Below are 13,913 nucleotides of genomic sequence, written 5' to 3' on the forward strand. Positions count from 1 at the left end.
TGATCATAGTCGTTATCAAGCTTTCAGGAGGTTTTGCTATTCACCAGTGTGTTTTGGTCGGGAGACCCAACTTTTGATCGGGAAGTTCGTAGATCAGCTATTTTTCCTCCATGACTAGTGCGTTAAATTCTGGATAACGGGTAGATTGGAAATCTGAATAAAAAACAAATACATTCATAATGCTTGAATGGATAATCACTTATCTGCTTCCTCTTTTGCCTCAAATTCCCTACATTTTGTAAGCATCATCCCATTTGCTACAAGGAGTCGAAACTTGTTTCGAGTGAGTGCAGGGTTTGGGGCTGGTCCTTCTCGGGCTCAGCTAAGAGAGATAGGGAGGTGACAGGTAGATGGAATTGAGAGAGAGAGAATGGAGAACCAGATTTGTTAGATGTGATCGAGAGCGAGAGAGGGAGAATATACTAATTATATGAATTTGAGAGGCTGAGATTTCTCACCTTCGATGATGGACACCAACCCGCCAAAATACCAGCCGTTTGTGGACGGAAAATTTCAAGCTATTAAGGTAGAATGGAGAAAGAGGCTGATGGGTTCGAGACAATGGAGTGCTTTTCCATAGCCGTAGCAGTATTCCGGACCTTGCATGGCATGGCTCCCTTTTCTCGCCGGAGCAATTCCAGAGTCATTTTAGAGTTGAAGATGACCTTACTCGATGAACCACAGCTGACCATGGTTGACTGAAGTTGACCGTGTCCCTTTCGCCGCTGGGAAAAAGCAAGCTGCTGTCGTGCTAAAACAGAAGTCAAGCTTCGAAATCAACTCTGCGCGCAAATTGAAAAGGACGATATGCACGCTGCAAAGGCTGTTTTAATCATGAGGCAGGACACGAACTGGGTAAGAATTATGACTACGTCAAGAAATGAGCTTTTCAAACCGAAGACAACTCCGTGACTCTGCACATGAGGCGTAGCTACAAGATGAACTATAGGACGGCTGAAATGGTGAACTGAAGCATGCTAAAACCCATGGTAGAAAACATATCAAAATCCAACTTACAGATGTAAACAGACCTCAAAATGTTAGGTAAGTCAAAATGTGCGTGGGAGAGGGGGGGAGAGTGCAAATAGTGCTGATGCCATTTGTCTTTGAAGTACAACTCGTTGCTCAGGTTTCACCTCAAATTCCCTCTCCTTGTTGCGAGGAAATATCTGATAAAAAGAACAGAGCATTTGGATTGATAAATTTATCCTACATTGATGCGGCACTTAGAACAGACAGTCTAACTTACAGGGCTAAATCACATTGCATTGTTTTATATACATATAGCCATGAAAAAGTCATGATCACACTTGAAATGCTTTGAGCCAATATATTACAAACAGCAGCAGCAGACAGCCGGATCCATGTTTATGATCCCTACTTAGCCAATTTATGATCACAAGAGTTGACTGTTTCCTGTTTGAGATCGATTATTGGCACCCAGTTTTATTATTTTTGCACATTAACCAAGAGAGAGGTCATTGGGCAGCCACAGCAGTGATAGCTGAGAACTTTATTTGAGGTCAAAGCACATGATAAATTATCGCTCTCCTGGCCGTGTTCGTTTCTGCACTTACAGCATCAAGCCTGCAACATGCATACCAGAATCAGCAAATAGTCCTAGCAATCAAATTATGCAATTTGCATCAATCTATATTTCAAAAACCACCGTATGACTTTGAGGGTGAAAGTTTGCAGAAACAGGAATCTTACCTCTAGTACTTCAGAAAATCTTTTAAGGGGTTCCAGTAGATAGAAGAATACTTGACATCGAGATCTGCCCGAAAACAAAATCAGCTTCTCATTAACCCATTTAAAGCAGTAAATCTCCTCACTTTATGCATTTTCTGTCCATCAGGATGAAATGCACATTGTGGTTTCTTAGTGGGGGTTGTATGTCTAGGACATATATTATCACTCTCTATCATATATTCATTGGCCTCATCTAAAATGGTGAAGTCGGCAGGATTTCTGTTAATAGCGCATATTTCCTTTGCACAATGGTTATTCAGGGGCTGAAATGCTGCTCTCTTACTGCTCATCTCTACATCAATTACGTCATTCCTTGCAGAAGAACATCCAGGATGCACATTAGAGTTTACAGCAGAAAAGGGGTGTTTAGAATTCTCATCTCTAGAAACAGGGCTCTGGGTATTTGGAACTCTAGCCTGATTTTCTATGTATGAAAGTTCAGAAGAATCCTTTCTATTAGCTTCAAAAGATGTCATTTTGCTGGAATATCCAATTCTGAAACCAGACTGAGTTCCAGAATTGTCTGAAGGGCTTGTGATTTCCCTCTGCAACAAAGACCCAAAACCACCAACTCTTGGAAATGGACAGTAAGGTTTGCAAGAAATTTCTTGATGCTGAACTTGATGAGGGTGTTGAACTGACAATGGAGGCTTTGCGGCCTGACTACTTTTAAGTCTAGGTTGTGAGTCAATCAATTTACATTGATCTGTGGAACAAAGATAAGGCTCCCGATGAGATCCTTTATGGTTTGCATGTGGCAGATCTTGAAGAGAGACACTTGACCATTTCGCTGAATCCATCAGCCTGAGCAAATACAATGCTGGTATGTTTTCATCTGTATATAGATCGTGCGGCCTCACCATTTCTAAATGATGTGTATTTCCTGCCTCTGCAAAAGATGTCACTGCTGAATCACTCTCTTTCCTATTTTGGAGGTGAATTTTAGCCTGGTCCACCTTTTTCAAACAATCAATGTTGAGTGGAACTGTCTTTGGGTTTTTTTGAAGTAAGGTATTATGGCCGAACATTTTCATATGATTCAAACCAGCATTGACCTTTTGAGTATTTCTTCCAAAGGTGGTTCCTTTTAATAGCACTGGCAACTCCCCCTGGGCATTTCTGAATGTATTCTGACCTAAAATTTCCTGACCTTTATGACATGATTCTAATGTCTGCGACCCCATTTTGCTCCAGCTGTGATCCTGTGAATGGTAATTTTTCTTTGTATCAGTCACAGAAAGACTAGCATGACCTCTACATTTCAAAGGTGTTAGGGAACCTGTAGTGGCACTGGTAAGCTCTTCTTGATTTAGATTTATGTGATCGTTTTGTCTCCCATGGCTGGCAGCATAGTCATCTTCCATGCTTTCATCAGCATTCTTGTCACTTCTTAGAGCAGTCCAAACACTATTTCCTGTCTTATTCCACAGATATTTTTGCTGGCAAAGGTTCCTATGCACTGCATCCAGTACCTTGTCTCCATGGCCTTCAGTGACTTTCAAAACATGATTATCCTCCATGACTTCAGTCCTTTCCAATAGATTATGTGCGCTAACCGTAGCAACCTCAGCATTCATCTGCCGTCTTTCATGTTGATTTTTGGCCAAGAGTTCAACAATGTCCATTGGGATGTCATCCAAAGCTCCCAGCTCACATGTCTGTGTGGTTTCCCGCTCATCTGCAACATTTTTCTGGCCCTGAAATCCAATGACATTCTCAATCTCTCTTTTGTCTAATGGGATCTAGATCCAATGCATCATCAACTACTGCCAAGAATATATACTAGGCCATTGATATATACATTTTTTGTATAACCATGGGAAAGACATAACATGCTTTATAGATTGGAGAAGTATAAAGAACATGAGCATCATCATGCATGTATGTTAGTAATTGTAAAGCATATACAATTATGAGTTTCATGACATTTATGGTAATCATCAGCCAAAAACAAACCAAGTTCTGAAAAAGATACCTCAAAATTCATATATATATATATATATATATATATAGTAGTTGGTGTAGTACTTATCATTAATCTGACAAACTTAATTCATTTAAGCCGTGGAAGTAGCATTATGCTACATCATTAAACAAGAACTTAAATACATATGTCTAATGCTGTGAATATGGATAAATAAATATAGGAATTTTCATGACTCTAGTTGGTGCTTTTTAGTTTACAACTCCTCAGAACCTTAATCAAAAGGCTCATTCTAAAGATCCTTCCCTTTTACAGACCCACCCGAAAGTATTTTCATATGATCCCTTTTCCCTTGACCAAGGAATATACCTATTCTTTCAGCCACAGTGTCTTGTGCCCCTTATTCAACCAGTTAATCTTTTTTTTCATTAATACCTGTGACCTAAAGTTTAATTAACCATAAATTTCCACCATCTTAGACAAGGTGCCTCATTGTTCTCTTATTGATCTTCTTTGAGGAATAGATCTAGTATTACATTTGGTAATTTAAAACCCTAATCAAGTTCTCCATCATGGTTTTAGGAAGACATTAAACCAAGACAAGTAGAATAGACAAGAAGAACCACATGACAGACACAAGATACACATGCACATAAGCACGGACACACAGTAGTGCGAAGTTAGTTGCTAGTTACTATCCTTTTTCACTCTTTTAACCAAAAGTTGACACTTCTGAGTCTTTGACCTAGTACATTTTAAAACCTAATCAAACTAGAATGCATCTCGTTGTGCAAACTCCATAATACAATAAGAAGGAAAACTAATAAGAGATGACAGCATAAGAACATCAGTCCAACACTAAACATCATAAAGGAAAGGAACTTAAACTCTATGAGTATTAGCAACACTAAACGTCCTTACCTTTGGGAAGTGCATCTGGGAAGATTCTTCATTTTCAGTTTGATGTTCCGTCTTTTTCTTCTTTCTCAAGGTAACCTTTTCATTAGTGCTGCCATGAGTTTTTAGACCATGAAGCAAGCACCTCCTGGATTTTATTGTTCTTGTTGATTTGGAGTGAATTGTTTTGGCATTCATTCGTTTGGTTGCTTTACCATCAACAATAACAATGTCCTTGTTAGTCTTAATTTCTTGTCGGGGCAAGAGGTAGCTCTGATGCATTGCATTTAGCGTCATACATGCAATAGCATTTTGCTTATGTTCTTTCGCCCCAGAGACTTCGAGGCTATGCACTAAATTATTTTCAGCTGATGCATCTGTTGCAGCATCAATGTGCTTGATTTCTCTATATCTGTTGTTTGTCTTTACTTTCTCCCGTGCTTTCTCTAGCCAATGCATTAGAGAAGATCCATCATCTACATTTTCAAGATCTATATATCTCCTCTTACCCTTCAAAGACTTCACTTTGGTTTCTCGGGAAGTATGATGAATTTTAGGACCAAAATGTTGATCTTTCCTTCTCGATAAATGTGGCCTTCTATCAATTCTGTCCTCAATTTGATTGGCCTCTTCATTACCATCAGAGATATGAACCTTACCAGATGAGTGCAACTCCTCACTTCTCATGATGTCATCTAATAGACGCACCTTCCTAGCCTTTTTCGGTTGCAGGTTTCCATCAGATGTGACCACTTGCTTGGCACCATTTTGACTTTGGACAGTAACTTGAGGCAAAGCCACATTATTGTCAGATGTTTCATTGTCACTTTCCTCTAACCCCTTGGAGTCCAGGTCAGAGACATAAGCTGCAACAGCAGTTTGAGAATCAACTTCTGAAATACCAATATTGTTTCCCAGTGGCACTTCAGTTTCTCTGGCTGCTTTCTTACATAGTTCTTTTGTCCTGCCCATTTCCTTAACCAACTGTTCATCTTTCTCCCCACATGATATATTATCAATAAAAGAAGGGCCAGCAACCATCCTGAAATCGGTACTTCCATTGACTACTTCAGTCTTCTTTGATTTAGCATTTACCATGTCCTTGCAATACAAAACCTCAAAAAACTTTTCTGTCGATATCACATTTCGTTCTCCTCTTCCTCCCATGTGGCATGCTTCACCTTTTGTCACAATATATGTAGGCTTGTTGCTTGATAGATTCTGGATCCCTTGACGGCTACCGTGGCTAGCTTTGGCTGCTTGCAAACCTGTGAAAACCAATAGATGAGTCATGAAAATGAAATCATTAAGTTAAATAGGGGAACGTAAATTCAAGGGGAGTGAACAACCTTCTGTGTCTGCACCTGTAATTACATAGTTGTTTGTATTCTTGCCACAATTTGCTGATGGGCGACATTCATCATTAGTCATATTAACAGAACTACCTGCTTCAATTAGTCTATCATCTACAATTTTCTCTTCAGATAGTTGATGAAAGCCAGGAAGCAACTCTTTATCATTGGCATGAAAGGATATGAAGGTGTTTCCGAGAATATAAGTGCCATTGTTTGCTTCAATATTCTGAATATTAGAAGGAGCTTCAGTTGCTCTTGTTGTGGCAGAATTATTAGCTTTACGCAGACAGTTTTGGCAATCCCAACATTTAAATTTAGTCACAGGTAGAGGAGGAAGGAGGCTGATATGTTTATCTGATGTTTGGTCATGAAACATAGAGAATGGCCAACATATCTTTGGATCTGTCTTACGAATCTCAGCAACGTATCCGCTGCAGTCAAGACAGAGTATATTAGAAAAACTAGGAGGTATATTTGATTGCTTTGCTGCTACTTTGAAATTGAATGATTAAACAGATAAAAGACTCTCAAAGTACTCTGACAATCTATTCTTCAAACAGCGAAGTACTCCGAAAACCATAAAAGTTGCATGCAATCAATGGAATTCTCTGATAAGGTACTTCAAGATATTTTCCTTGAAAAACAGATAAAGACTTAAGAGAAACAAGGACACGGAATGCTGACTGATCACCAATCAGATACAGACCCATTCATACATGTGAACATGCATACACACAACATGTATCCTTGCAAATATAAACCAATTAATAAAATGCCCTCTTCTCTGTGAGGTGTAAAGCAGTCGAAGTAAGGGCATTTAGGCAAATTATGTGGTTTGCAAAAAAAATTTCATCTGTATTACATATATTTTAACCAAAGCCATATGTGCCTATGTATGTATGTAACTAAATACACTGCAATATGCATTCATATGTACACACCTATAAATTTTTTGGCTGATTTGTTCACTCATGCATGGCAAGCACCCCACACGCACACATCTCCCCCCCTCCCCCCGAATGCATGTCTGTGTGTCTATATGTATATGTGTGTGTGTGTGATATAGCTTGCAAACATTACACACAGACACCCACAAGAACGCATAGATACAAAAAAGCGAGCATGGATATACACAAACATACATATATGTATGTATGTATGTATGTATTAGAGCTGATCAAAATCCGGGCTGGCCGGGCTCGGGCCGGGCTCTACCGCAGAAATTAGGCCTGATGGCTATGCCCAGGCCCGGCCCGACTATCGGGCTTAAATTTTTATCCAAGCCTGTGCCCGACTTTATAAATCTAGTCCCAGGCCCGACCCAACAGGCTCGACCCGACCCGTCAGGCCCGATTTTTTCTTTGTTTGGAATCTGAAAATGGGCCAGAATGGCCCAACAGCTTAATGGGCTCTTTAAAACTGGATGTATTTTTCTATCTTTATATATAAAACATGGGGTCGGGCCGGGCCATTTTTAAAAGTTCTCAGGCCCAGCCTGATTTTTTGGTCGGGCCATTTTTCCTGCCCAGGCCCGACCCATGGGCCTTTTTTTTAATGTCCAAGCCCGAAAAATTTCGGACCAGGCTAGGCGGGCTGGGCGGGCCAGAAGGCTCGTGATCAGTTATAGTATGTATGTGTGTGCGTATGCATGTATGTATGTATAGCACACGAGTGCATGCACGCAAACCCGCATAGATATGTACAGATAAAGATAGGGAAAAATATGTATAGATAAAAATATATAATATGTACAGATAAAGACGGGAATAGATATGAACAGATAAAGATACATAACGTGCATAGAATAAAGATAGGGATAGATATGTATATATAAAAATGCACATTGTGTATAGATAGAGATATGTGATGTGGCACAAGAGGGCATGCATGCACACCCGCAAAGATATGTATAGATAAACACAGGGATAGACAAATCACAGCCGCAGGTCCTAATAACAAAAAAATTCATATCGTGTATGGGAAGAAATATATCACCAACCTAGATTCAATTAATCCTATATTGATGCTGAAATAAAAATTGTTACATTCAGAAAAGTGATACAGGCTAATACACTAACTAATGGGTGATTGACGGACTTACCGAATGGAAAAGTGGTCACAAGTTTCTGTCCCTTGAACACCATCAACTTCAGCATGCTCAATGAGTCTTGGTTCTATTAGTGAAGGGCTAGACTGGGAAATAAGAATGTGCTCCCTTCTATAATTGCTCTCCTCTACAAAAATTACTTCCATCCGGCAAAACCAGCATAATACTACCACTACTAAGCATGCCCTATAACGTAAAAGAAAAGGTTATCATCAATATCATAACTAGCTAAACAGCAAGTCACTCATCATATCATATTCCCACGAGAAAAAACAGCACAAGGTCACCTCTATTTGCATCCATTAAGGTCGAAAATACAAGATATTCTGTGCTTGCTCATGGAAGACCAAAGATGTAACACACATAAAGGTCCATTCTTTAGTTTATTGGCAATGGAAGACAAAAGATCTAACTACTTACAACCTTTAGATATATGTATAAAACAAATGATAAGTCCACACATCATGGTCAAATAATAGAACAATATAAGAAACTGCAAGAAGAACTTTCAACTTGTAACTTGCCACCGAGCCATGAACTCACACAAATCAGTGATGAAAAACAAATAAAGAAGTAATAGTAGAAGCTTTTGCTAGACAATGATCACATTTACAACATGAAATATAAGGAAAGATGGTACTTTTAATAAGTTATGTTCTAAACCCACCTCTTTGTGTTCAAAGTACATAAAATCCCACGTCAGTCTAGGGCTTATGTGGAGATTACTACACATCCTAACATCGTATTAGAACAACACTATTATGGAAGCTCCTCATAGAGTAACTGATCGTCATACCTACCAACACCCACCACTCAAAGCTCTTGTAATTCATGAAATCACGCATGCGAAGCCAAAACCCAAAATCCATATCAATATTCTTCCTCTACAAAATCCAGAAAACGAGGGGGAAGATGTATCATCTCCTAACTTTAACCGATCAAACCCAATTGCTCTTAAAACCTCAATGTATAAAATAAAGTTTCACCCCATAAAATCATGCATCCAAAACCCCTAAACAAACAAATAAAGATCCACCTACAAAGAAAAAAAAAGAAGAAAGAAGATTCTTTCGAGTACCCAGCTCTCCGATTCTAAACCGGACCTCAAAGCAATCGACAACAATTACAAAGGCCGTCTCCAGAGAGAACCCGATGGGAAAACCGAGGTGAAATGGGGGAAACCATATCAAAACTCAAACTGATAAGAAAAACGGTAGAAAGAACACCTAATAGAATCAAACAGTACCAAAGTAGCTCCGAGGAAAGATTATAGAGAAAACTAAGAACCAATACCTCCAATCGAGCGAGATATAGGATAAAAAGTAGTCACTTTTCTTTCGGGCAGCTCATCGCCCTCTACTCCACGGCGAAACGAGATGAGACCGAGGGGAGAGAGATTTCTCACCGATGGAGCCGGCGAGACGAGTTCCGCGAGGAATCTAGCCACGGATTTTCGAGAATTGGAGCGCGAAAGGGGAGGGAGAGCATGGGTTTTAATCTAGGGTTTAGAAAAGGTGGAAAGATAGAGAGTGCGGAGGTGAATGGACATGGCATTTATAGTATATATATGTGGACATGGATATCTTCGCTTTGCAAAGCCTGGGCCTCCGATGACATGTCATCTCCCATGGTGTAAGAAAATTAAAAAGTAGGCCGAATCAGATGCCTCCCCGCCTCCACTAACTCCCTCAACGCAATTCACCCACTGCCCTTTAAAACAAAAAAAAAAAAAAAAACCCTTTAACCCTAACCCTGGCTCAAGATTAACATATAACTAATCAAGTTTGTTAAGATGTCTCCACCCTAGTACCAGTAGCAAAAGCCAACACACTATAGGAGGCATTTATTTGTAAAATTTTTAAAAAAAAGGACTAAAGTCTACAACATCGTTCATTGTTGAAGCACCGACAAAATTTTTTTGGCGTGTAAGTTGATGAGTTAGCTGCGTTAAACGCTTCCAAACTATAGCATGTGTCAAATTGATTCATATAGTGATGTATGTTTGAATGTTGATCCGCAATGCAAATAAGAGAAATAAGCTTAGGAGACAAATTTGATATAAATCGAGGACTATGATAGAGTTTCAATGTAGACCATCTAGACATGAGCCTTCTCACTTGTCCCAAGAGAAAAAAAGAGAAAGATCCATAGTAATTAAATATGCTTAAAAAGCACAAAATGAGAGGGAAAAAAAGTTTTCGATGTAAATTTATTTATAAACTTATTTGTGGTATTAGTAGAATCTGTATCATGACTATAGCATGAATTACTTCCAATTACAATATATTGGCATCTAGTAAAAACTTGGTTTTCTATTGCATAACATATAGGCGATTTTGCTTTCTGTTATTCTATGGCAAGCTATAACCAAAAAGAAAGCAACAAAAAGATACATCATTGAACCACTAACTAACTAATAAGAATCTGTTACCCCATGCGTCATTCAATGTGCATGAGCTTTTCTTTTGGACATTCAAAATAAGATCATTTTGAGAAAGCTAGTGTTAGCTTATTTTCATATTTGAGTTTATATGTTTTTCCCAACCTCTTTACCTATTCAAAAACAATATGATTAGTAAATATTCTAACTCAGTATAAAGTTTTTGTTTTGAATCTATAGCAAGCATAAGAAAGAAAAAAATCGGAGAGCAAGATGTGAAGCTAACTTTCAAACATGCCATTCATCATGTGTAAGACATTTAAAAGTAGCTATAAAACATAACCAAGATAAGTTTCGATATTGTGCTAAGAGTATTTTAATCATAACTATTGAAATGGCGCTTCTTCTTCTAGGTTAGAATAGGGAGATTAACAACTTGATAATCACATTGTGTCATAGCTTTTTGATCAGCAACTTCCATTTTAGAATATTGATACCTTTTTCATATTTAATAGACTAAATCCTTCTTAAACAAACAGCGACTATTAGATGCAATATAACCTATATAAACTGTTTTTATTAGATGCAATATATCTTATATGTGGTGATAGTTTTCTTTAATAAGTCATCTTTTTCTGCTTTCAACATTAGGGATTGGTAAATGGCTGCTTCCATTTAACTTAATGGCAAAAAGTACAAAAGAGGTGATGTTTGTAGGATATGGAAAGCTAGCCCATTATTCTTATGAAAAATCATAATTGAAATATATGTATAATATGCCTTCAAATTATAGGAAAAGGCAATGTCTTTCAGCTGTGGTACCACTAAGATCTCATACTAGTTAGTTTTATTGCTACCTTTAGCGATGAACATTGCAACTTTATTACGCTCAAATTTTATAAGTTTATCCATGATTTAAGGTGTACAACACCGTCAAATTTATCAATGCATCAGCATATGCATTAAACAAACAATTTCCAAGTTTAAACTATAGCATATGAGACAACATAATGGTGTGGTGCGACATAATAAATGTTCACATAATAGTCCTTTGTAAATTGGTATTGACAACTAAGAGGATGTTTAAAATATTAATTAACTAACTCATATAATGATAAAATTAAACAAATGAAGTTCATAAATTAAATGCTTAAATGATGTTAATTAGACTTGAAAAAATTGTACAATTTTATGTATGAGACCATGAGGATGTGATAGTAACTCTAGAGATCTTATTACATATATACTAGTTGTTATTTCATTAATAAACATGTAGTTTGAGCGAAAAAAATTTAGAACGATTGGAAGAACATTAATTTAAACATAAACGAATCCTTGTTAATTTCTAATTAAGTGCCAACAGCAGATCTTCATCATCATTAATGGGTTTAATTAGGCATTATCAAAGGTGGTTCTAAAGCCTTTCCTGTCTTTTTTTTTTTTTACTATTTTTTGGTACTGAAGCCTTTCCTGTGTTTTAAAAGACATCATTCTTGGTTGTGGAGCATTAAGATAAGATTTTTGGTAGTTATATTTGTAACAAGATCTTACAATAACTAGTGAATGCATGCATTTGCCAACTGCATGGTGATCGCGATGGAATTAACCATCATTTGTGAAAGAGAATTGAAAACCTTATAGAGCCAGTGAGGACTTTCAGCACAGATCCATGCAGAGAGCAAGTAAAGCAGCAGGAGCAGCTGATAACCAAAAGCACACTCACCATCTGACAGCAGAAACCGGATACTCATCATAAGGCAGAGATCGAAGTTTGATGATGAAACACACGAAAGAAGTGTTTAAATCTCATTATATTTCTTGCCATCCCATGATTTCTTTCACTGGGATGCCAATTAAGAGTGATGATATAATTCCAAGGGTCGGAAAAATAATCTTAACTTGACGACGCTAGGATGCGTAAGTGGAAACTAATAACAAGACGATGCTTCTCGCGCATTTTATTTTTTACCGATGGTCCTTTCTAGCATCAGCAAATTTCCATCGTTTTTCAGACTCATTCATGTAGGGCTGCAATCTGAATGAAACTACCATGAGCACCCTCACAGAAGGAGGAGAAACCTGAAGAGCATAACAGATACAGAAGCAAAATAAAAGTGAGGACTACGTAAAAACATGAACTAAAGGATACTGCCGAGCAATTAAAAAATTTGATGTACCTCCATTATATACAGGGAAGCTACAGCCGGACCAATGCCAAGTCATGTTCCAACCAAGAATCTACCAATTAGAAGCACACCCTCTGGAGTGGTCATTGAAGCATTGTAAATGCAACATCATAGAACAAACTTAGCATCTGAAAGGAACAATTTAAAAAAAAAAAAAAATCTAAGAAATAAAGAAGTTTAACTTTTGAGATGCTGCAAAAACCAAATGAGTTTAACAAAGACGAGAGAAAAAAACTGATAAAGTTTATGATGTGGATACGCTCCCTTAAACAAGCTCTAGAAACAATGGGCAAAGCAGTCAACTGGCAAGCCTGGAGTCATGAGAAATAATACCTTAAAAGGTGTGCGCCACATGGCCGTGCATGTCACCACTCACAGCGACTCAGTTTTAGAGCGGTGCACCGAACGCTTGATGAATGGAGTCCCACATCGGTTATTTGCTGGGTAGATCTTAGGTATTTATACAGGATCAAAAAACTCAAATAATACATTTCAGTTAGCCATTTTGGATGAAGTCCTGAGTTGTTACATAAAGCCTATAGAAATAAGAGATTGTGATTAGTAGCTCACATGACCATATGGTGCACAGTGTGTGTAATATCTCCTGCGTCACCCAATCCCATATGCAATCGACCCACTAAATAAACACCCAACTGGTGCACCACCCAAACACATGCTGACCACAAGCCTTGCATCCAACCCATTTCAGAAATTTCGAGCAAATCAAAGAACAACAAGATCAAAAGATCCATTGGAACGGTTAATTATTACCTTCTGCCAATGTATTCCCGGCAAAACCAAGATCCATAGAAATGCTTTCAAGAGATTCATTGACAACTCTGCCATGAATTCCACCCAAAAAGTTCACAACTTTGTTCTTCCACTGACACTTTGAACATTATAAAAAGAGATTGCAACGAAGAGTGCAGACTAAACCTACCCAAGGTGGTTTCCAAACGAGGAAAGACGAGATGATCGCCACACACATGCGGCAAAGAGTGCCTCCTCAAGGGACTGCCATTCTCTTACCCAGTAGAATTCAGCAATCGAACTGACACCAAATTAAAACCCATTTGTGGACCGAATTGAATTAAATTTCCACCTGATCCCAACCCACTGCCACTAATCTTCTCGAAGATCTCATCGTTTCCAGATAAATCAGTCCAAACCACCACAAAAACCTCAAAAAATAACAATAAATTCAAAAAAATAACAGAAAAATCAGCTATCACTGCTGTCTGGGGACTAGTGGCTGGTGCTAGCATCTGTGTTCCAAGCAGTCACATAAGCCAAGAGCCCTATCCTTGTTATT

At 38.2% G+C, this 13,913-nt stretch overlaps 1 protein-coding gene across 2 annotated transcripts; it reads right to left on the reverse strand.

The window, feature by feature from the left end:
• Nucleotides 1-1,170: 1,170 nt before the first annotated feature.
• On the reverse strand, nt 1,171-9,588 carry LOC103715406. 2 transcript variants are annotated; one of them, XM_039130255.1, is made up of 6 exons: nt 9,329-9,588; nt 8,030-8,221; nt 5,938-6,359; nt 4,598-5,841; nt 1,714-3,449; nt 1,171-1,587 (listed from the first exon to the last, which is right to left on the reverse strand). In XM_039130255.1, exons 2-5 carry the CDS (start codon nt 8,179-8,181, stop codon nt 1,794-1,796), a joined length of 3,474 nt encoding a protein of 1,157 aa, XP_038986183.1. In that variant the 5' UTR covers nt 8,182-8,221; nt 9,329-9,588; the 3' UTR covers nt 1,171-1,587; nt 1,714-1,793. The 2 variants fall into 2 exon arrangements, with proteins under 2 accessions (XP_038986183.1, XP_017695804.2); XM_017840315.3 differs by having other exon boundaries at nt 5,923-6,359; nt 9,329-9,587.
• Between the last annotated feature and the right edge of the window lie 4,325 nt (nt 9,589-13,913).

The sequence above is a fragment of the Phoenix dactylifera genome, chromosome 9 (assembly GCF_009389715.1).
Source record: "Phoenix dactylifera cultivar Barhee BC4 chromosome 9, palm_55x_up_171113_PBpolish2nd_filt_p, whole genome shotgun sequence".
Lineage (NCBI taxonomy): Eukaryota > Viridiplantae > Streptophyta > Magnoliopsida > Arecales > Arecaceae > Phoenix > Phoenix dactylifera.

Coding starts and splice junctions, on each gene's coding strand:
- LOC103715406 (XM_017840315.3), bottom strand. CDS start 8,181: ATGGAAGTAATTTTTGTAGAGGAGAGCAATTATAGAAGGGAGCACATT. Junction 6,360..8,029: donor TGTGACCACTTTTCCATTCG/GTAAGTCCGTCA, acceptor TCTTGACTGCAG/CGGATACGTTGCTGAGATTC. Junction 3,450..4,597: donor CCCAGATGCACTTCCCAAAG/GTAAGGACGTTT, acceptor ATTGGATTTCAG/GGCCAGAAAAATGTTGCAGA.